At 45.4% G+C, this 20902-nt stretch overlaps 1 protein-coding gene across 10 annotated transcripts in view; it reads right to left on the bottom strand.

Annotated features, from left to right (window-relative positions):
• Positions 1-19762, bottom strand: part of ARHGEF11 (Rho guanine nucleotide exchange factor 11) — a 111844-nt gene extending 92082 nt beyond the window's left edge. For all 10 annotated transcript variants that reach the window (XM_082833194.1, XM_082833192.1, XM_082833197.1 and 7 more), the window contains exon 1: positions 18304-19762. In XM_082833194.1, coding sequence (XP_082689320.1) covers positions 18304-18335 — 32 coding nt within the window. In that variant the 5' untranslated portion in view covers positions 18336-19762. The remainder of the gene's footprint in view (positions 1-18303) is intronic.
• Positions 19763-20902: the final 1140 nt, after the last annotated feature.

Below are 20902 nucleotides of genomic sequence, written 5' to 3'. Positions count from 1 at the left end.
GTTGGTTATCTATGCTAAAAAGAGGGGCAAAGTAAAGCAGTGGTAAGAAAATTAGACTAAATTCAAGTCTTACTTTCCTAGTCTAGTCCTGACACTATGCAGTCACAGGAAAACTGCTTAATTTATGCTTCAGTTTTTCATGGGAACCCTAATCTCATAGCGCTAGTCTAAAGATTAAATAAGACTATATGCACAAAAATTATCATCAAAATGCTAGCATACTGAATCCAGCAACATGTAAAAAGGATTATATACCATGACCAAGTGGAATTTACCCCAGGAATGCAAGGTTGGTTTAGCATAAGACATTTCTCTAAAGAAGATATACAATGACCAAGAAGCACATGAAAAGATGCTCAACATCATTAGTCATTAAGAAAATGCAAATCAAAACAATGAGATACTACTTTACACCCACTATAATAAAAAAGACAAATAATGACAAGTGTTGGAGAGGATGTGGAGAATTAGAAACCCTCACAGACTGCTGGTGGCAATGTGAAATGGTGCAGCCACCTTTGCAAAACAGTTTGGCAGTTCCTCAAAATGCTAAACACAGGGCCATCCTATGATCCAGTCATCCTCCTATGAGGTATATACCCAAGAGAACTGTAAACAGGGACTCAAACATATACCTGTACACCAATGTTAACAACAGTATTATTCATAAATAACCAAAATGTGAGGCTTCCCTGGTGGCGCAGTGGTTAAGAATCTGCCTGCCAATGCAGGGGACACGGGTTCAAGCCCTGGTCCGGGAAGATCCCACATGGCACGGAGCAACTAAGCCCGTGTGCCACAACTACTGAGCCTGCGCTCTACAGCCCGCGAGCCACAACTACGGAAGCCCGTGCTCTGCAATGAGAGAAGCCACTGCAGTGAGAAGTCCGCGCACCACAACGAAGAGTAACGCTCGCTCACTGCAACTAGAGAAAGCCTACATGCAGCAACGAAGACCCAACACAGCCAAATAAGTAAACAGATAAACAAAAGATGGTATATTTACACAATGGAATACAGTATTATTCAGCCATAAAAAGGAATAAAACTCTGACACATACTACAACATAGATGAAACCTGAAAATATGCTAAGTGAAATAAACCAGACACAAAAGAACAAATACTGTATGATTCCATTTACATGACATGTCCAGAATAAGCAAATCTATAGAGACAGAAAGTAGATTAGTGGTTGCCCGAGGGTGTGGGGAGAGGGGAATGGAAAGTGACTGCTAATGGGTATAAGGTTTCTTTTTGGGGGTGATGAAAATGTCTGGTATTAGATAATGGTGACGGTCGCACACCTTGAGTGTGAATTTTATGGCATGTGGATTATATTTCTGTTACAAAAAAAAGCTGTTACAAAAAAAAGCTGTTACAAAAAAAAAGCTGTTACAAAAAAAAGAATATATGTGAGAACACTCAAACTGTAAAACTGCAAAGTAATGCACAAACACAAGGGATTATTATGATGCAAATAAATGGCTGTGGATTGTGAAGTCATGAAGGTTAGATGAAGTAGCAATTAAATCAGCCAATTCACTAATCCTCAAAAATCTTGTCTGCAGGTATGGGAGGTGCCCAGCCTGCTATGTATTTTACATCTAATGTATTTATCTCCTGACTTTAGGGTACATTTATAAACAATTCGCTTTTCACCTCTGACCAATAAAGATATATTAAAGCTAAGATGTATGGGGGAAGGGAACAAAATCCCATAGAAACCCACCCTATTCCTAAGTTTAAGACGTTTGTAGGGGTAAGGGAGAGGGGAGAATGGGGAATGACGGCTAATGAGTAAGGGGTTTCCCTTTGGGGAGATGAAATGTTTTGGAACTAGATAGAGGGGATGGTTGTACAACGCTGTGAATGTACTTAATGCCACTGACCTGTATATTTTAGATGGTTAATTTTATATTATGTGAATTTTACCTCAATTTTAAAAATAAAAGCACAGTCTGTTGGTTAAGGGGGAAAAAAAAGATGTTTGTATCTGTGCCACAGTAAAAACAGTAGCGATTTTTAACTCAGTAATTATGCCCATCATCTCCTGCCTAGATTACTGCAAGAGCTCAATAGTCCTTCCTGCTTTTCTCTTGAACCCCTAGTCTATTCGTAATACCAGAGAAAATCTTTTAAAAGGTGCATCAGATACGTCACTTCTCTGGCATCTTGAGTGACTATTCCTTTATTATTCATTTCATATTTTTTGAACACATATCTCAGGTTAAATATCTGCCTGTAAATATTAAATCCCCATAACCTCTAGCACAACGCTGACATACCAACCTGGGATCAATACACATTTCTTGTTGAAGTCAATTAATTGCCAAATAAGACTCGAAGGTAAAATCAGGAAGCAGAGGAGATTCCTTATCTCTACCAAGCTGCCAGTAAGCTCCCTGGCTGTGAGCTGTGATGCCTTTATTCCACCCTTGCTGCTTAAGGGTGCTTAGATCTTTTGCAGGTGCCTTCCCAACTAGCCTTTAGGTTCCCTAAAGTCAGGGACCACTAGTCTCCATTATCTTCCCCAAGGCATCTAGAAGAGGGGTAAGCACATAATACAGGGCAGGAGTAGATGCTGATGGAGATGATGGCAGCCAGAACGAGATGGGGGATAAATCTGGTACAGAGGGAAGAAGAACCTCAGATTCCAGAGGGATTCATGCTGCCCGCTTGTTATCTCATCCCTCCCTCCTCACCACCCCTTCTCCATGCCCTCCTGAAGCTGTGGGCTCCTAGCCCTCTGAGTCAGTAATCCTGCCTCAGCCAATTTATTTTCTAATCTTGTAGCTTTCATATAAAAGGCTCTCCATGAGATTGATGGTGACAGGCAGGACGGCCCCCCAGATGAGCAGGCTCCCCTGTTAATAAACACCAGGGAGGGAAGGCACCCCATTCAGGGGAAAGACGGAGGAGCTAAGTTGTATCAGAAGGGAGGCAATTCCAAAAGCTGGAAAGAGCTATCGAAACAGTGTGTCCTGGGGGAAACCCACCTCCAAGGAGGGAGAGGAAGAAACAGAAACTAAGCCAGCTGAAGAGAGATGCCTCCCTCATGCCCTAGGCTCTTCCTCACAAGTATAGAGTGAGGTTAGAGTACAACAATAGATGGAAAGTGCTTTGAGGAATAAAAGCACTGTATAAATGGTTGGTACTGCAAGGATTATTATATTAAGTGGTTCTTTTACTTTGTCTGGTTTGTGTCCTAGTTCTCCCAACAGTACCCTAATAAAACTCCCCAAGCACTGGATCACCAAGACAGGAAATGAAACAAAGCAGCCTCTCAGTCAAGAGCCCCTGATGGCACAAGTATCAATTTGGAGGCCGTGGCAGATCACCAGCAGGGCCAGATGCAGAGAAAGCACCAGTTTTGCATCTAACTTTACTCTCCCTCAACTGAAGACAAGAGAACTTGAACCACTTTGGGAGATTTTTTTTCTCTATCTTCTCTAGCTACCTTCCCATCCTTTTGCTCATTCCATGCTTCCTAGCCTATAAGCACTATTTCTCAGACCCTCCTGCTAGAAAACACACACACACACACACACACACACACACACACACACACACACTTTCCCCAATTGGGAGGATCCTTTTCCAAAGTAACCAAGCTCACAGGGTTCCCAAGGAACTCAATCTCTGGTGTAAAGAATAAAAGCGGCAGGGGCGAGACCATGGGAGGAACAGAGTTCAGAGTCCCAGATCACTGTATGGCTGTTACAGAGAAGGTAGGGCTAGAATGGTAGAAGATTTTGTCTGTGTTTACCTCCTTCAGCAAAGACTAGGAGGTGGAAAGCGATTTCTGAGATCAGTCCTGTGGGGCTCCCCGGAGCTCTGGGTGATTAAGAGTGTTAAACAGGGCCCAAACCAGACACCCTCCTCAACCAAGGAGAGGAAGCCCAGGATTTAGGGCCAGGGACCTAGGTTCACTACAGCTGTGATTTCAAGTCTCAACTCCCGTGAGCCTCTGTGTTCTCGTATATAAAGGAGAAAAATAACTGTAATAAGTATATATCAGAATGACTGTTAAAGCACTTTCCAAAAAATAGTGAAGTGCTGGACAAACCCCAGTTGTTATTCCGGATCTTCCCCTATCCACCCTTCTATATACTTATACGGTTGGGTGTAGCGTCACATGAGAGAACAAAAGGGTATAGGACTTGGGTTTCCCTACAGTGCCAGCTGGACTAGAGTTAGCAGTTAGTAAGTCTGAAAAGCTGCAAGAACTTTTAACCAAGAGAGAACCAGTCAACACTTGAACACTCGCCGATTAAAGTTATTGGAAACACCCCAACTGGAGAATTTAGGGCACTAGCGGGCACCACGTAAAGAGGACAGAGCTCAGTTGCAAGTACTACAGGAGTATTACAGATGCCAGAAAAGATAGGCAGATACGACATAAAAATCAACAGGGATTTATGTGGTGAGAGATACAGGAAAAAGGAGAAACCTGAATCAAGCGGTTAATCAGGTATGACCTCACTAGGAAGTAAGTTTGGAAGTGGTATTTGAAGGACAGGAGGGACAAAAATTAACCATAAAGAAATTAAGTGACTGTGGCAAACTGAATTTTCCAAAAGTAACCACGACAGTATTTCCCATTCTTCATGCCACTCCCCATCAGAAGGTGGCGTCCATATCCCTTCCCTAATCCTGGCCAGGCCTTTGTGACTCCCTCCACTAATAAGAGTAGGGCAAAACTGACACTATGTGATCTCTGAGGCTAGCTCATAAAGGGTGATGCAGCCTCTGCAAATATCACGGGACGCCTGCTCTGGGAACCTTCAGTCACCCTGTAAGAAGTCTGGCTACCCTCACCCCACCATGTGGAAAGAGAATCTATAGAGATTCAAGAGAGAGGAAAAGAAAGAGACAGAGACAGAGAGACAGAGACAGAGAGACAGAGACAGAGAATCGAGGAGCTCCAGCTGTTTCAGCTCCCAGCTGTGTTGACTCTTCCCAACACAGGGGCCACAGTGAAGAAGCCTCTGAAGCCCAGGCCAGGTCGGCCCCTATATAACTGCACCTGTTTGAGAGATCCCAATTGGGAACAACTGCTTAGCTCAACCCAGTCAACCCCCAGAATTTTGAGCAAAATAATTAGTATTATGTTAAGCCGATGTTTGGGGTGGTTTGTTATGCAGCAATGGATATTTTGAACAATACTGATCTGTGCAAAGCCTCCATGACCAGGACAGCTAAGTCACACCTAAGGGATGGGGACCTGGCTCATCCAACTAGAGACTATAAGATAGGAGGTAGTAATGAGAATAATAATAGCTAGCATATACTGAACTCTTAACTATGTCAGGTATTTTGCTAAGCACCTTACATGCATTACTTTTACTTAATTTCTGCAAGAACCCTATGAGAGAAATACACTTTTTCTCATTTTCCAAAAGGAAAAAGTGAGGCTGAGAGGGACGGAGTAACAGGAAACCCAGGTCTATTTGACACAAAAGTCATATTCCTAACAACTAGTCTGTACTGCAACATGGTGAGTAAAACCTTAAAGGAGTGACCGAAGTTCCACAGATTAACATGAGAGTTGGATGGATCTCAGAGATCCAATCCAACTTTCCTATTTTACGATTGATGAAACTGAGAGGCCTAGCGAGGTTAAGTGACTTAGCTTAAAACTGTATCCATTACTCAACAATAAAAAGACAAGTAAACAGGGACTTCCCTGGTGGTCCAGTGGTTAAGAATCCGCCTTCCAATGCAGGGGACGCGGGTTCGATCCCTGGTTGGGGAACTAAGATCCCACATGCCGTGGGGCAACTAAGAAGGTGTGCTCTAGAGCCTTCATGCTGCAACCAGAGAAGCCCAAGGGCTGCAGTGAAAGATCCTGCATGCAGCAACGAAGATCCCGTGTGCCACAACTAAGACCTGACGCAGCCAAATAAATAAATAAGTATTAAAAAAAGACAAAAAAAGGACAAAGGATTTGAATAGACATTTCTCTAAAGAAGGCATGCAAATTGCCAATAAGCACATGAAAAGATGCTCAACGTCATTAAGAAAATGCAAATCAAAATCACAAAGAGGTACCACTTCATACCCACTAGGATGGCTATAATCAAAAAGACAGACAAAAAAACAAGTATTGGTGAAGATGTGGGAAAACTGGATTCTCACAGTTTGTTGGTGGGAATGTAAAATGGTGCAGCCACTTTGGAAGACAGTTTGGTAGTTCCTTAAAATGCTAAACACAGACACAGCATATGATCCAGCAACTCCCACCCTAGGTATATACCCAAGAGAAATGAAGAGATACATCCACACAAAAACTTGTACACAAATGTTCATAGCAGCATTATGCATCATAGCTGAGCAGTGGAAACAACCCAAATGCCCGTCAACTGATGAATGCATAAACAGAAGGTAGTGTATCCATACAATGGAATATTATTTGGCCATAAAAAGGAATAAAGTACTGATATGTGCTACAACATGGATGAACTTGGAAAAATATCATGCTAAGTGAAAGAAGCCAGGCACAAAATGCCACATATTATATGATTCCATGTATAGGAAATGTCCAGAACAGACAAATCTATAGAGACAGAAAGTAGATTCATGGTTGCCTGGGGCTAGTTGCGTGGTGTGGAGAGTGGCTGCTAACCGATAGGAGGTTTAGTTTGGGGTGATGAAAATTTTCTGGAATTAGATAATAGGGATGGTTGCACAACTGTGAATATACTAAAACCCACCGAATTGTACACTCTAAAGTTATGAATTTTATGGTATGTGAATTATATATCATAAAGCTGTTAATTAAAAACTTGTATTCAGGGACCTCCCTGGTGGTCCAGTGGTTACAACTCCGTGCTTCCACTGCAGGGGGTGTGGGTTCCATCCTGGTCAGGGAACTAAGGTCCTGCATGCTGTGCACTGTGGCCAAATAAATAAATAAATATTGTATTCATTCATTTAGTGAAACTTTATTGAGCATCCATTCACTACACAGTCCAGGCACCGCAGGGTACACACAGATAAGGCCCCTGAGTAGTTTAAAGGTGCCACACTGCTTAGTGGAAGAATGCTCAGTCACTTCTGAGATTTTATTCTTCGCAAAGTCACTGAACTTACCCGGCCTCAGAGTGCCACTCTTTCCCCATCATTAACCAACCAGGAGGCAGAGAGGGAGGGAAGTTTCCTTCCTCTTGGACAGTGAATGCAAACCTCAGGTCCTATGGGGAGGCCATGGACAAGGAAAGCTTATCGGGAAGAGATTAAATACTCAAGAGACTTGATTCCCGATTTACCAATCTCTTTTCCTGGAGGACACCCTTCACCTGTGTCAAGCAAACCTGATGTCTGGCTCCCTCAAAGATTTATACATTTTTACCAATGAACCTGGCCAGGGGGACAGGAAAATGGAAAGAGCACTAGGCTAGGGCTCCGTAAACACAAATTTTTTTTTTTTTAATCCCAATCCCATTGTTTACTAGTTTACAGACTTAGGCAAATCATTAAAGCCTCCCTGAGCTTGTTTCCCCACCTCTAATATGGGAATGCAAATACTTGCCTGGACTACCTCAATAAGATAACAGACCAAAAACACTTTGCAAACTACATATCATACCGCAGAAATACAAAGAAGCGGCGTCCTTATGGCACTGTTATCTCGGCCTTATAAACCTTCCATCTTTCTCTCCCTGTCAATTGTGTCCGCCCCTACTTTAAAAACTGACTTCTTCTCTTGGGTCTAATCTTTCCTTCAATCCTGTCACACATCTCCCCTCCTGCCTGTCCCACAGCAGACTCTGATGCTAACCTCTGACTTAAGACAACCTAGTTCTACCTGGAAAAAAATGAACTCAAAGGCCTATTGATGGGGACTAAGGGGCTCCATTTTTTTCTCCTCTTCTTTCTGACCAAACTTCATAAAAGAATTGACCAGACTATCACCCTTTCCTCACTGCCTCTTCCCTCTTAAACTCACTGCAAACTGGCTCCTCCCCACGTCCCCCCAAGGCCGTGAAAATCTTCCTAGTTACTAAATCCAGACACTTCTCTATCCTTTCCATCCTTTGCCTCTTGGGAGCACTTGACACTGCTGGCCACTCCCTCCCTTCATTTCTGAGATTCCACACTGCCCTGGCTCCTGTTTTCCTGCCACTCCCCACCAGTCTCTTGTGTGGGATCCTCTTTCTTTGCCTCACCTTTGAATGCAGTGTCCCTCAGGGCTCTGTCCAAGGCCCTCTTCTCACTCTACACCCTGTCCCTGGACAGCCTCACACTTCCACCACTGGGTCCAGATGTTGATGACCCACATCCCAGCACGCCCTCCTGACCTCCAGGCCTGTATAATTAGCTGCCAACCTACCGAACAGCTTCCCTGGGATCTCCCACAGGCGCTTCAAACTCATCATGTCCAAAAGAGACTCCTTACCTCAATCACGCTCTGCCTCCTCAGTTCCCCTTTTCATTGAATAGTACTACCCGCCAGCCCAAGCCAAGGAAAAGGCTGTCAGCCTTGCCCCCGCTTCACGCCCTCCCCGCCCCATAACCAACTACTTAAGTCTTCTAATCCTTCATTTTTCTCCATCTCCACTGTCACTTCCCTAGTAGAGGCCACCCTCACCTCCTGCCCAGATTACCACAATGGGCTCCTAATTTGTCCTCCGTCTCTATTCTTTTGTTCTTTCAATTTAAATGTCCACACTGCAGTCGGGTGATCTTGTTTTTCTAAACGCCTATCTTACCATGTCACTCCCTACTTGTATTGCAATGGTGCTTCACTGCTCTCAGGATAAAGTCCAAAACTCCTAATAGGGAGGATTGCATGATTCCCAGGCTCTAGCTCCTGTACGCTCCTGTTTCATTTAATTAATTGTTCCAAGGTCTCGCTATAGACCATTGCTACTTTCAGCTCCCGCAACACCATGTCCTTCCTTTTCTTCTGTCTTCAGTACATGCTGTTCCCTCTGCCTGGACTCTCCTTCGCTCAAGCCTGGCTCTCATTTTCTGGCCTCAATTAAAGGTCACTTCCTCCAGGAAAGTTTCTTTATCGTCCCTCCCATTTGCTTCAACTGATATCACAGAAGAGTTCAGGGTGGTATCATACAACTCCTGCTTGCCCGCCGTCTCCCCACACAAAACCACAGGCTCAGGCTTCCCTGGTGGCGCAGTGGTTGAGAGTCCGCCTGCCGATGCAGGGAACACGGGTTCGTGCCCCGGTCCGGGAAGATCCCACATGCCGCGGAGCGGCTGGGCCCGTGAGCCATGGCCGCTGGGCCTGCGTGTCCGGAGCCTGTGCTCTGCAATGGGAGAGGCCACAACAGTGAGAGGCCCGCGTACTGCTAAATAAAAACAAACAAACAAAAAAACAAAACAAAAACAACACCACAGGCTCCCAGAGGGCAGGGTAAGCAACTTATTCACGTTGAATCCTAGTGGCTTGAGGGGCACCAGCCAGTGAAGACTTGTTAAATGGACCAATCCCCTTATTTGAGGGATAGCATGAGTATTCCTAAACCTCAGACCCTATTCCTGTGAACCCACTGAAGCCCAAGTGGTTTTCTGCCCCCATCCCTGGGGCTCGGAGAAAAGGGTCTGCGGTTCTAGTCTCATACAAGGTCCCATTCACAAAGCTATTTACTACACTCTCTCCAGCCACCTCCCCCCAGAACAACAGTGGCCTTTCTCTGCAGCAGCAGTCTCTTGGAAGGAAGCTTCTGAGGGCTGTGCTCTGGGAAATGAATGGGGCCAGCCTGGGGCAGGCAGGACAATGGCAGGGCGGGCCCTGTGCCCCGTCAGACCCCTGCAGGGAACAGCAGCCCGGAAACCAGGCCGCCAATGGGGAAATCCCCCCGAGAGCTGGGAGAAGCTGAAGGCAAGCAACCGCAACAAGGCTGCTCTGTCCCTAGAAGAAATACCAAGTGCCCAAGACCTAGCACCCAGTAAGAACAAGGGGAATTCTTGGTCTCCCTTCCTAGCAGCAATGTTTAGAGTTGCTTTCTTGAAATCCCTTGGGTAGGCATGGAGGGAACTGGAAATGTCAAGAATGAACTACAGTTCAAGTCAGGTAACTGAGGGAGGAGTATACCTCGTATAGAGAGAACTCTACTGAGCACGAGAAGACAATCTAGAAAAATGAAGAGACATCGCTTTTGAACCCTGAGAAACAGGATAAGACACAATAACCAACATAAAACATGCAAAGAATGGAAGAGCACCAACATTTATTTATAAGAGTCGACCACGTGCTAGGGATTCTGCTAGATCTTTTATATAAAGTATTTTATACCAACATACGAAAGATAATGAGTCCAATTGCTATATGTATGTGCAAAAGGAATGTTGAATAATATAAATATACTATAGAGTTTGATGATATTAACCAGAAAAGGTCACCCTGAAGGAATTAAGACTAGCCGGAGTTGGGGAGAGAAAGAGAACACTCATATAAAGATGTGGAAAGAGTGACGTGGGCCTGGGAAACAGCTAGCCTACCTGAAGCGGGATGGTAGGGGACAGTAATAAGACCTACAATCAGTGAGATGTGGGCTGAACTGAAGCAAGAAGGCATGGATCCCAAGCTGGGGAGTTCGAGCTGGAAAGGAAAGACACTGTGCAGAGAAGGTTTCCAGTGAAAAAGGATCGACTTAGGACGAGATCTTCCACACCTTATTTTTAACTAGTACCGTCCTGTGTTTGTTCAATGTGTTCCCAGAGCCATGCCTGTCAGTCCTCAGTTTAGAATCAGCACAGGTCTCAGCACCCAAGCACAGGTCTTCTCGAGGCAGCTGAGGAGAGTTCAGGCCAATCTGGGGTCCTTGCCAAACCAAATGCCTCAACAACACTCACCAAATGTTTGGCACTATAGAATTCACAAAATGCTTTTACACAAATCGTCCTGATCACACAGCTAGTTAGCGGAAAAGCTGGGACTCACACAAAGCTCTTCTCACTTCAAGTCCTATACTCTCTATAATCATGCTACTAGATGGTTTCTGCAGAGATATCCCTTGAGTCCTGGAGTTTGGTCTGCAGTGGGGGAGTGGGGTATGATTAATTAATCAGGATATCAAATATATGCTAATCTCCTCAAATCATGACCCCATTTCCTAAGGGAGCTCTCGGAACTCACTGCCTCTCTCCCTCTCTTTAGAAGACTGCACTGAAGACCTCTAAATCTATTTGGTAGAAACAGCCTAACCTAAGGGCCTCAGCAAGATAAGTTATCATTCGATATGCTATGCTCAGTGAATTGCTGGGTACCAATGGGAGGCAGAATGACTTTTAATGATGGTCTTAATCTCTCAAGCAATAGCCAGTCTCCAAAACTTGGGAACCAAATCTGATTCAGCCTTAACATACATACCCTGTTGGTTTTCCTTCCAAAATGTCTTTCAAATCCTACCCTTCTTTGTTCTCACATTATCTTTTGTTCTCTTCCCACCTACATAATAATATTAGAATTCTTTCCTTAAACATTCCTTTTATCACCATATATTACACAAACCTTGCTGGTTCCCTTTTTCCTACCACATCCAGTCTGAATACCTTTATCCCCCCCACGCTCCCACCATACTCACCTTGACAACCTAATTTCTCTGCTCTACAAAGACCAATACTCTTACCATCCTGAGACCACCCAATGCTTGGTTCTGCCCCAGAACCTTTGCTTATGTTGTTCCCCTGGTCTGAAACAGCTTCCTCTCTTTCTTCAACCTAAATAATTTCTAACCACCCCTCCCCTGGCTTTTCTCACTAGCACCAACTTTCGACTTGTCTCTAAATGTACCTTTTTGGTCTACATCAAGATTCAGTAATGATGTACTACCTTTTTATTGTTTTGTGTTGCTTCATTAATTACATTTCCCAACAAGAATGTAAGCTCCACATTCTTGCAAATTATCTATCAGAACACTAAGAACTGAGCTGTGCATGGAGTTATTTGATAAATATCTGCTGTCTAACCGACTGATTGCAAGTGCCACAGATCATAGGTCATCATCTGGAAGGTTGTGAGATTGGTCCCGTTCCCTCTGTGATTTGATGCCAGTCCACGACTGGTGACTATAGATCCCATTGCACCATTTTATGGTAGCTTTAAACACTGGAGGACAAAGTGCTGGAAATCAGGCCTCTGAAATCACTTCACCCTAACTTTTCAAAGCCCCCTTCTCACACATTCACGTCTTAGTTTGCTATTCTTTAGAATGAGGAGACTCCTGAAGAAGTCAATGAGGACGACAGAGGGATACCAGTGACTTTAGGGCCTATGTTGAAATCAGAAGTAAAAGACAGGAAGATGGACTTAAATTGTAGCAAAGGAGGAAATTCCCTGGTGGTCCAGTGGTTAGGACTCGGCGCTTTCACTGGGCTGGATTCAATCCCTGGTCGTGGTCGGGGAACTAAGATCCCGCAAGCCACACAGTGGAGCCAAAAAAAAAAAAAAAAAATTGTAGCAAAGGAAAAATTGGGATTCAAAAGAATTTACAACTGTTCAACTCATGGAACCACAAGAGATCACTGAAAATGGGAGCCCCTCAACCTTCTGGACCAGCTCAGGAGATGCCCTACTTGGAGTCAAGAGGATAGGGAAGAGGAGGATCCCCTAAGACTTAAGACTTCTGTGATTTTCCCCTCAAATCTGTCCAATTGTTTTAGGACCATAAATCTGGGTGTTCTTCCAGGCCTTGAAAATGTCTTCCAAATCCTACTCCAATTTTATTGGGGGCCACAGGTTTCCCCGCCTCTCCCCACACTTCCACATCACTGTGCTTCTTCCACTTTCCCCTCCCATTTCATCAGACAGCTCTGTTCCCTGGTTTTTTCAAACTTTCGTTTTCACTGGTTTTCAGGAAGGCAGATAGGATTCCTGAAAAAAAAGTCCTGCCTCACTGAAAGAAAGGGCACAGGCATTATGTTTTCAGAGGCTCAAAGAACATAACAGCTAGAAGGAATCAAATCTGAGAAGTTGGCTACCCTAATTCACTCATCTATTTACTTGGATGCTGGGGGTCTTCCATCAGGACTCCAAACCTCTTTTCATAGGGGATCTAACACAACTTTTCATAAAGTAATGATTACTTTTTTCTTTTGAGACCACAGTCTGCAACTTCTGTAGTCCTGCTTCCCTCCATGGGGCAAAGGAGTGACCCTGGATGCCACTAGCAGGTCTATGCTTGGGTCTTTTCCCAATACAGTGATTGAGGAAAGAAGAATGCACAGTCCGTGGGGAAAAGGGTTTCCAAACCACATGGCAAATCTTGAAATTAAGTTTTAAAAATAATAAACCAATAAAATGGATTTTTAAAGGCAGTGCCACTATGAAGATGTGAAGCAAATTCAGTCAGTATAGATTAAAACCATTCCTCTTACGTTTCATGGAACTTCAGCATTCAGCCCTTTCACATACATCAGATTCCCAGATCTTTAAAGCAGTATCACTGCTATCCAAAAGACACTATCCAAAAGTTTCCAAACTCTATTCCACGAAGGTTGCGAGCTTCCAGAACTCTTTTGTCTTTATACCAATTTGGGAATTAGCCATGTGACCTTCACAGAATCTTTTTTATTTCTGATGAACTCATTGTCATTTAACTTGTCACATTTTTTGTCTACCCTCCTAAACAGAACAAAAGGGACTCTGACTATTTAAAAAAAAAAAAAAAAGCTAAATCAATTTGTTCATCAAAGGGTGCTCTTTCAGAAATGTTTTTGAGTATGTGAAGGTAAGCTCAGCCTTTTCCTGCTCATAATGGTGATTAATCACCAAATGTTTCATCTGCAAATCCACTGCCATCTCTCATCTCACGCCTGGAGAGCACAAGGGTACATTCTGGAGAAGACTCAGCATTTCAGGGGACTTACTCTTTGTAGTTCTGGATCCCTGTCACTGTTCTGGGAGGCGAATCTCGAAACTAGGCAGAAACTCAGCTGAATGTCTGGGGGTTTCTTGTTCCCAGGGCTCAGTAAGAACCTGAAGTGCAAAGGGGGAGCCTGAGGTGGGACGAACCTCCCCCCACCTCCTTCTCAGACAAGCCCAGTCTCCTGAGCCTAGGCTACCAGCTTTTCTTCTCTATAAACATCCACTCAGCCTGAAGGCTCTTTCCTCCTTCCTCTGCCTTTTTCTCCCTCCTCCTCCATACACTTCATGAAAGATTTTGCCTCTTCTTAAAAAAAAAAAAAAAAAAGGCTACAGGCTAGGGAAAAGTTACATTCAATCTCAGATCCCTGATAAGGAACAGTTGCTGGCTCTGGATTTATTCTGAATTAGGCAAGTCATATGCTTCTAAATCAAGGAACAGCCAGAGATCATAAAACAAATCCTTTCTATCCCCATCTAAGGAAGCCAAGGTAGCTCAAGCCTCTCCCATTCATCAAAATTCCTGGGAAGGAGATTCAATAACCTTCCCCTTCTCATATTCTAGTATCATCACCCAACCCTGACCACTAGAAAAGTATGCCTTCTTTCTAACCTCATGCACTTCTGCAACAAAAATGCCTGTTCGCTCTGGTTAAATTCTTCAAAACAATGGAAAGATCTTTCAGTCACTCTTAATTTGTTTTGGGCCAGTTCAGAAAGTAGTGCATGATGTTAAATCAAATCCATGAGTTTACCATCTAAAAGTTATAGAGTTTTGGTTTAGAAAGCAATTTGAAATATATCATCTAATTTGATTTGTTTTTAATGTTGTTTTTTTAAAAATATATTTTATTTATTTATTTGGCTGCATCAGGTCTTAGTTGCGGCACTCGGGATCTTTTGTTGTGGCGTGCGGGCTTTTCTCTCTAGTTGTGGCACATGAGCTCCAGAGCGCACAGCCTCAGTAGTTGCGATGCTCGGGCTCTCTAGTTGTGGCACGCTGGCTTCAGAGCATGTGGGCTCAGTAGCTGTGGCACACAGGCTTAGTTGCCCCTCGGCATGTGGGATCTTAGTTCCCCCACCAAGGATCAAACCTGTGTCCCCTGCATTAGAAAGCAGATTCTTAACCACTGGACCACCAGGGAAGTCCCTATCTAATTTGATTTGCTCCTTTCAATAGCACCGTGAGAAAGACACAATAAGTGTTACAATCCTCAAATGACAAGCTATGTGAAAATGTTTGTGAACCGGAAAGCATTTCATATAAATGAGCTACTGCCTTACATATGAGGAAACCAAAGGAGGCATGTGATTTGCCCAAGATCACACAGTTAAGGGGAATGCCAGGGCTCAAACCAAGAACTCTCAGCTTAAATCTAGTACTTCTCCATTTGCTTTGGTCCTCACATAAGCTAACTATCTCTGAACAGAGAAGAGCTGTTTTATGGATGCAAACTCCTAACCCATCTGGCCATCTCAAAAACATTTGCCATGGAGAACTAGGCAAATGGATGTAGATGGCTTAGCAAAACTCATTACCATTCCTATAAAAATAATTCAGTATTATTACCTCTGCTTGCAATATCAAACACACATTAACAGGCAATAAATTGTCCATGGACAAAAACTGAAAAGGACATGAACAGCTACAATTTAGCCCATCTTTCGCTAACAACTGATTAACACTGTAAGATCAGGATGAGCTGCAAATACTTCATGTTTCTTTGGACCCAGAAGTCACTTCCCAAGAGAGGATTAAAGACTCTGCTGGAGAAATATTCCACAGCCTTCTATTCTTCGAGCCACAATCTCTCTCCATGGACATGGTCCTCCATGCTTATGTCCTAGAAAACACACATCACCTAGGAAGCCTTCTCTAATTGACCTTACTCTGACTACACTTGAAATTAACACATGAATGTTGAAAAATCTGAAACGGATGAATTTATACAGGCTGACATGTTCACTCAATCCAATATTCGTTTGTCAAATATTTAGTGAGCGCTCACCCCATGCAAGGCACTAAGCCAGGCGCGCAGGCTATAACTGAGCAAACAAAACACAGTTCCTACCTTTACAGAGCTTATAGTCCAGTGTTGCTTTTATGTGGTCTTCAGGAGTCTTAAACCCTTCCTAGTTCCTCAAGTAGATGGCACGATCTTTGTAAGCAAGAACTGCATACTTAAATTTTTTGAAACACTGAGCACAGCACCTTACACTACGCTCTCTAAACAGCAAATTGATAAACTAAAAGAGAATCCCTGACTCTATAATCTGAAATCCCTCCACTCAATCTCTCCAGTATGGTGTAAAATTGTGTAAAACTGTAAATTATTTAAAATCCACAGGGTCTTGAATCTGAGATGTCAAAATAGCCCATAGAATGAACCTACTGCTAAAGGGGTACGATCCAATACAACTGGAGATACCGTGAAGGGGACCCAAGTCCCAGAACTGATCCTTTAATGGGGAAGAGAATTGGGGTAGTGGTAGAGGTGAGGAACACTCTCACCCTGCGAAGTTCCATTATCCCAAGTGCAAGGGGGTTCTGAAAAGCATCTTACCCTACTGCCAGAAAGAATAAAACGGGGCCCCCGCCCCTATTCCACAGGACCAGTACACAAACCTACTTAGACAGGGTGGGGCAAGAGAAAGAGCCTCGGGTTCAGAATCAGAAGACCTGCGACTGAGTCCAGATTCTGCCAATAGTCAGGGAAGGTGGCACTGGGCTAGCCAGGTATCCCCTGCGAGCCTCAATCACCCCTTCTGTAAAATGAGAATGATAACCTCTGATTTGTCTGCCTCACGGAAATATTGGGAGGCTCAAATGAGATACATTCCTATGAAAGCACTCAGAAAAACCATGCTATACAAATCCTGAGAGACTGTGAGGGTATGCAAACTCCCAGAGGAGCATCTTACACTATAGCCCAGGAACCTTCATTGCCTTTTTCTTGTACCCCCAACACCTGGGTTTCCATCTGCTCACATCTCTGAATTCAGAGAAATAGTTCACCCCCAAATCTCAAAAAGGCAAGTGCGCTAATTCCCGAATTCCAAGAGGATGAAGAGAAGGGCAGCCATGTAACCATTTCAACTTCTTGCCTTGACACACGCTTCAGTTCTCCCTTTACAAGAGTCAAACTAGAGAGAAGCCAACAAAAAGGGGAAGGGATGGAGGTTCAAGCAGCCACATATACTATCTGTCCTTTGTGGCTATCTGCCTCCTCTCCACTGCCAAGTCAGGTCCCCATCTGGGGACTGCTGAACTAATCTAAACGGGACTCTGAGGCAATACAGAGATTAGTGTTTGGGAGAGAGAGAGATTGTATCATTTTAGGCCACATTCCACAGCCCAAAAGAAATTATTATCAGCATGGATTATCAGAGGTTAACTGGACAGGGAGAAAACAATTGTTCCCTTGCAAATATTCTTCCCTATCTCTCCAATATTTTTTTTTTCCAGGCCCAGTCCTTCCATTTGCTTGTTCAGTCCTCCAACCAACCATCCATCCAGCACCCACAAAACTACCCTAAAGACTCTGAAGGAGAAAAGGTTGAGCAGGAGAGGAAGGGAAAAGGCAGACACCTTACGAAGTTGTAAACTGTAGTGTTACCGGTGATGGGGCGACTGGGCAGACTCTTGGGGGAGGTGGGTGGGGGAGGGCATCCTGTGCTCCGACTCTAAGGGCCAGTGCCTCTGCCCATCAGGCCTAAGAGCCTAAAGCAACTCCTTCGGGCTCTAGGCAGAGGGAAGGCCTATTTTGCAGAGTCAAGCTTATTAAAAACGGCTTGGAAGATTTAACCTAGGGCATCAGCTGTTTGGCAGATTTCAATTAAACCCCAAGCTTGGAGAGGAAGAAATTCTAGTGCTGACCTATGCATTTTGGGGGCCATTATCAACCACCGGTAAAAATCCAGACCTGTATGGGTGCAAAGGCTGTTTCTGTCCCATCATTCAGGCCAAGAACATCCTCCTCATTCTAGAAATGGGATCCACCCCATCACCAAGCCCCACCATTCCACAACAACCAGCCGGTGGAGGCCCACGCCCCTGCCAGGGCCCTTCCCCCAGCAGCTCCGACACCTAAAGCCGGTCCCAATCACCCTTGGGGTCTCACGTGACCAGGCCTGTGCCCGCCTCCCACCCTTAGGCTGGCAAGTTAGGGACTCAAATTCAGCCTCTGGCCTGGCAAAAGTCAAAGGCGGCTGGAAAGCATTTCCCCCTCTTTCCCCACTTCTGGCGTCACTGCCTACTGTTTATACTTAAAAAACACTGAATCAGGAGATATGTTTTGAACATGGACACACACAGAGGGAACATAAACACACATGCCCGGAGAGCCCCCAGAGACCCCACCAATTCCCACAGCCCAACAGAGACCCTTCTTTTGAAACCCTTTATCAAAATGCAACACTTTCCCTCCCAGTCCTTCCTTAAGTAAGTGTTGAAAAACCACATTATTAGCAAACTTACCTGTCTATACTCTGGGGTAACCTTACACTCATGGTTTCTCAGTGTCTCCACAGTTCCAGAATCCTGTAGTTTTGATGTCTTGATCAGGACTGAATCGCTTGCAATTTTTAAGAAAGGTGAGAGGATGGCCTCCCAACTTGAAGACAGAATCCTTTTTCTTCCAGCTCTCAGGACCCTGGTAACTGAAGCTCCATTCTACTTCTACCAGTTAACATGGTCTCCTTTCTTAGCCCCCTTTTCCCCTCCCCCCCCTTAAAAAAAAAAAAAACCAGAAAAAACCCGAAAGAAGAAGAGAAAAAACTATGACCTTCTTAGAAACCAAAAACCCAACCACAAATCTCTTCAAGGTTAGCGCTATGGGCTTAAAAAAAAAAAAAAAAAAATCACAGAAAGAATGTGCCTTCAAAATATCAATCTTAACTGCAAAATATAGATAAAAACCATCCTTTTAATCTAGTTTTCCTAGCTGTCCTTCTGTTGGCAAGACAGCCTCAAGCTCCAAAGGGGGAAAAAATAATGCTCTGGTCTCCAATGCTTAAAACGACAACAAATATACTGAGGGACCAAAAAAAAAAAAAAAATCCAAATTGACACCTGGAAAAAATCTTCCAGCTGATTTGCACAGTAAAAAAATAAATAAAACCATACACTAGTATGTACACAACAGCACTCCTTCCAAGTCCAGTGCAACCCTGGGAACCAAAATTATGAATTTCCTTAAAAAAAAAAGCTTTTATATGAAAGGTTTTGAAATTCTTAAATGAGCCAATCGCACCAAAAAAAAAAAAAAAAAAAATCAAAGAACACCTGAAATGCAATGCTTTTTACCTTTAAAATGGTAGCAATACCACAAACCAGAGAAAAATCTCTGAAAATATTCTCCTTTTCTTTTTCCTTTAAACTTGCAGGTTTCTCCACCTACCCCAGCCTGACTCCCAGCCTAGGTTCGGCCTTTTTCTGAAAGACAATTTCCTGAGTTAGTTCTGTTTTGCTCCTCCACATCCAGGATCCGAAATTTTCTCTTGCCTCAGCCTCCATGAAACGGAGATTTCGCTTCTTCCCGTTCCCCCTGTTCTCCCTCTCGCCTGGCCAGAAAAACTGCTCCCTTATTATTAATAGTTTGGATTATTATTGTGGATTTGAGTTCGAGGTGGGATATTCCTCCACACCAGCCTCCCGGACAATCCGATCGCCTGGCTTCTCTCGCTCGGCCTCTCTTTTTCCTCCCTTTCCGCCCCTCGCCTAATCTCGCAGGCAGAAGCCCACCGCGCCTGGCGCAGGACCGCCGGCGGCCTCCGGCTCCCGGCCCCGCTCGCCCGCTCGCCCCACGCCCGACCGCCGCGCTCCGGTCTCGACGGCCGCGGGACTCCGGGCTCGGGCGCAGGCAGGGAAGGCGGCGGCGGCGGCAGGCCGGCACGGGCAGGCGTCCGGCTCCCGGCGTCGCGGCCGCGCTCGCCTCCTTCCGGGCCCCTTCCCCCCCGGCTCGCCGCTCGCTCGGGCGCAGGCCCGGCCGGCCGCCCCCTCCCCGCGCTGCCCTCCCTCCTCCTTCCCCGCGAGCCTTTCTCCTTCCCTCGCTCCGGCGGGGGCGGGGCCGCAGGCTCCTCCTCCCAGCGCTGCCCGCCGGCCTCTCCCCTCACGCCGCGGCTAGGGGCGGGGGCGGGAAGCCGACCGCCCTTCCCTTCCCTGAGTGTTGAGGCCGCGGCTCCGGCCCCCCGGCACCTCTCTAGGTCTCCGTGTGCGCTCTACCCCGACGCGACCCCTCGCCGCCGGTTCTCGGCGGGTCCCCTCCGCGGCCCCACAGTCGCTGGCCCTGCCCCTCGGTGCGGCCTAGCCGATCCCGAGCTTAGCCGGATCCCTGGCTTTTCCCGGCCTGGCTCGCCGGCGACCCCGGCCCGGACCCCGCGAGTCACACGGCGCCGCCTCCGCCGCCGTCACCACCCCGGCCGCCTTCTCGCTGCTTTCCCTTGGGTGCTTTTCCCCCTTTGACTGCCCTGAGCTCAAGACCTGACCTTTGTTTCTTCCCCCTCTTCCCACCCTGCTGCGGTGCCCGGCGCTCCTAGGCCCCCTCCCCACGTGGACTGGTTTTTGCGTTCACCATCGTTAACGCCTGCTCTCCCACCGCCTCTGCTCACACTACCTCCACCTCTTTTCTCATCTTATTTTTCAAAAATTTGTCGCGGCCCCCTGCCTGGGTGCCAGGAGCTCTTTTAACCTTTTCCTCCCGTTTCGGTGGTCCTCCTCACTTCTAACACCCACCGACACTGCGGGAAGAGACCCTTCTGCTCTTCCCGCTCCGGTTGTTTGGGCATCTTAATACCAGGCTGGGTAAAGTGTTTTTGAACTCGATGGAAAATCCTTTCAAGGACAGTTCTATTTTCATAACCCCCTCTCAAAGAATCACGGTTTCTAAATCTTTCCAAGTAGCATGACATTAGTCAGAAGGTCCCAAGCGTTACGGTTAAAAATAATTAAGACAAAAAGGAAATTTTTTCATTAGGACTGGGGAGTGAACTTTGTCTTCTTGCCTGGGTAAAAGCTATTGTAAAATACCCTGCGGAGGTGGTGTGTTTGCATATGTTCTCTCCCTTCCACGCCACCT

Source organism: Leucopleurus acutus (assembly GCF_964270905.1).
Source record: "Leucopleurus acutus genome assembly, chromosome: 2".
Classification (NCBI taxonomy): domain Eukaryota; kingdom Metazoa; phylum Chordata; class Mammalia; order Artiodactyla; family Delphinidae; genus Leucopleurus; species Leucopleurus acutus.
The sequence above is the reverse complement of the archived record's forward strand: the minus strand, read 5'-3'. Positions and strand labels throughout refer to the sequence as shown.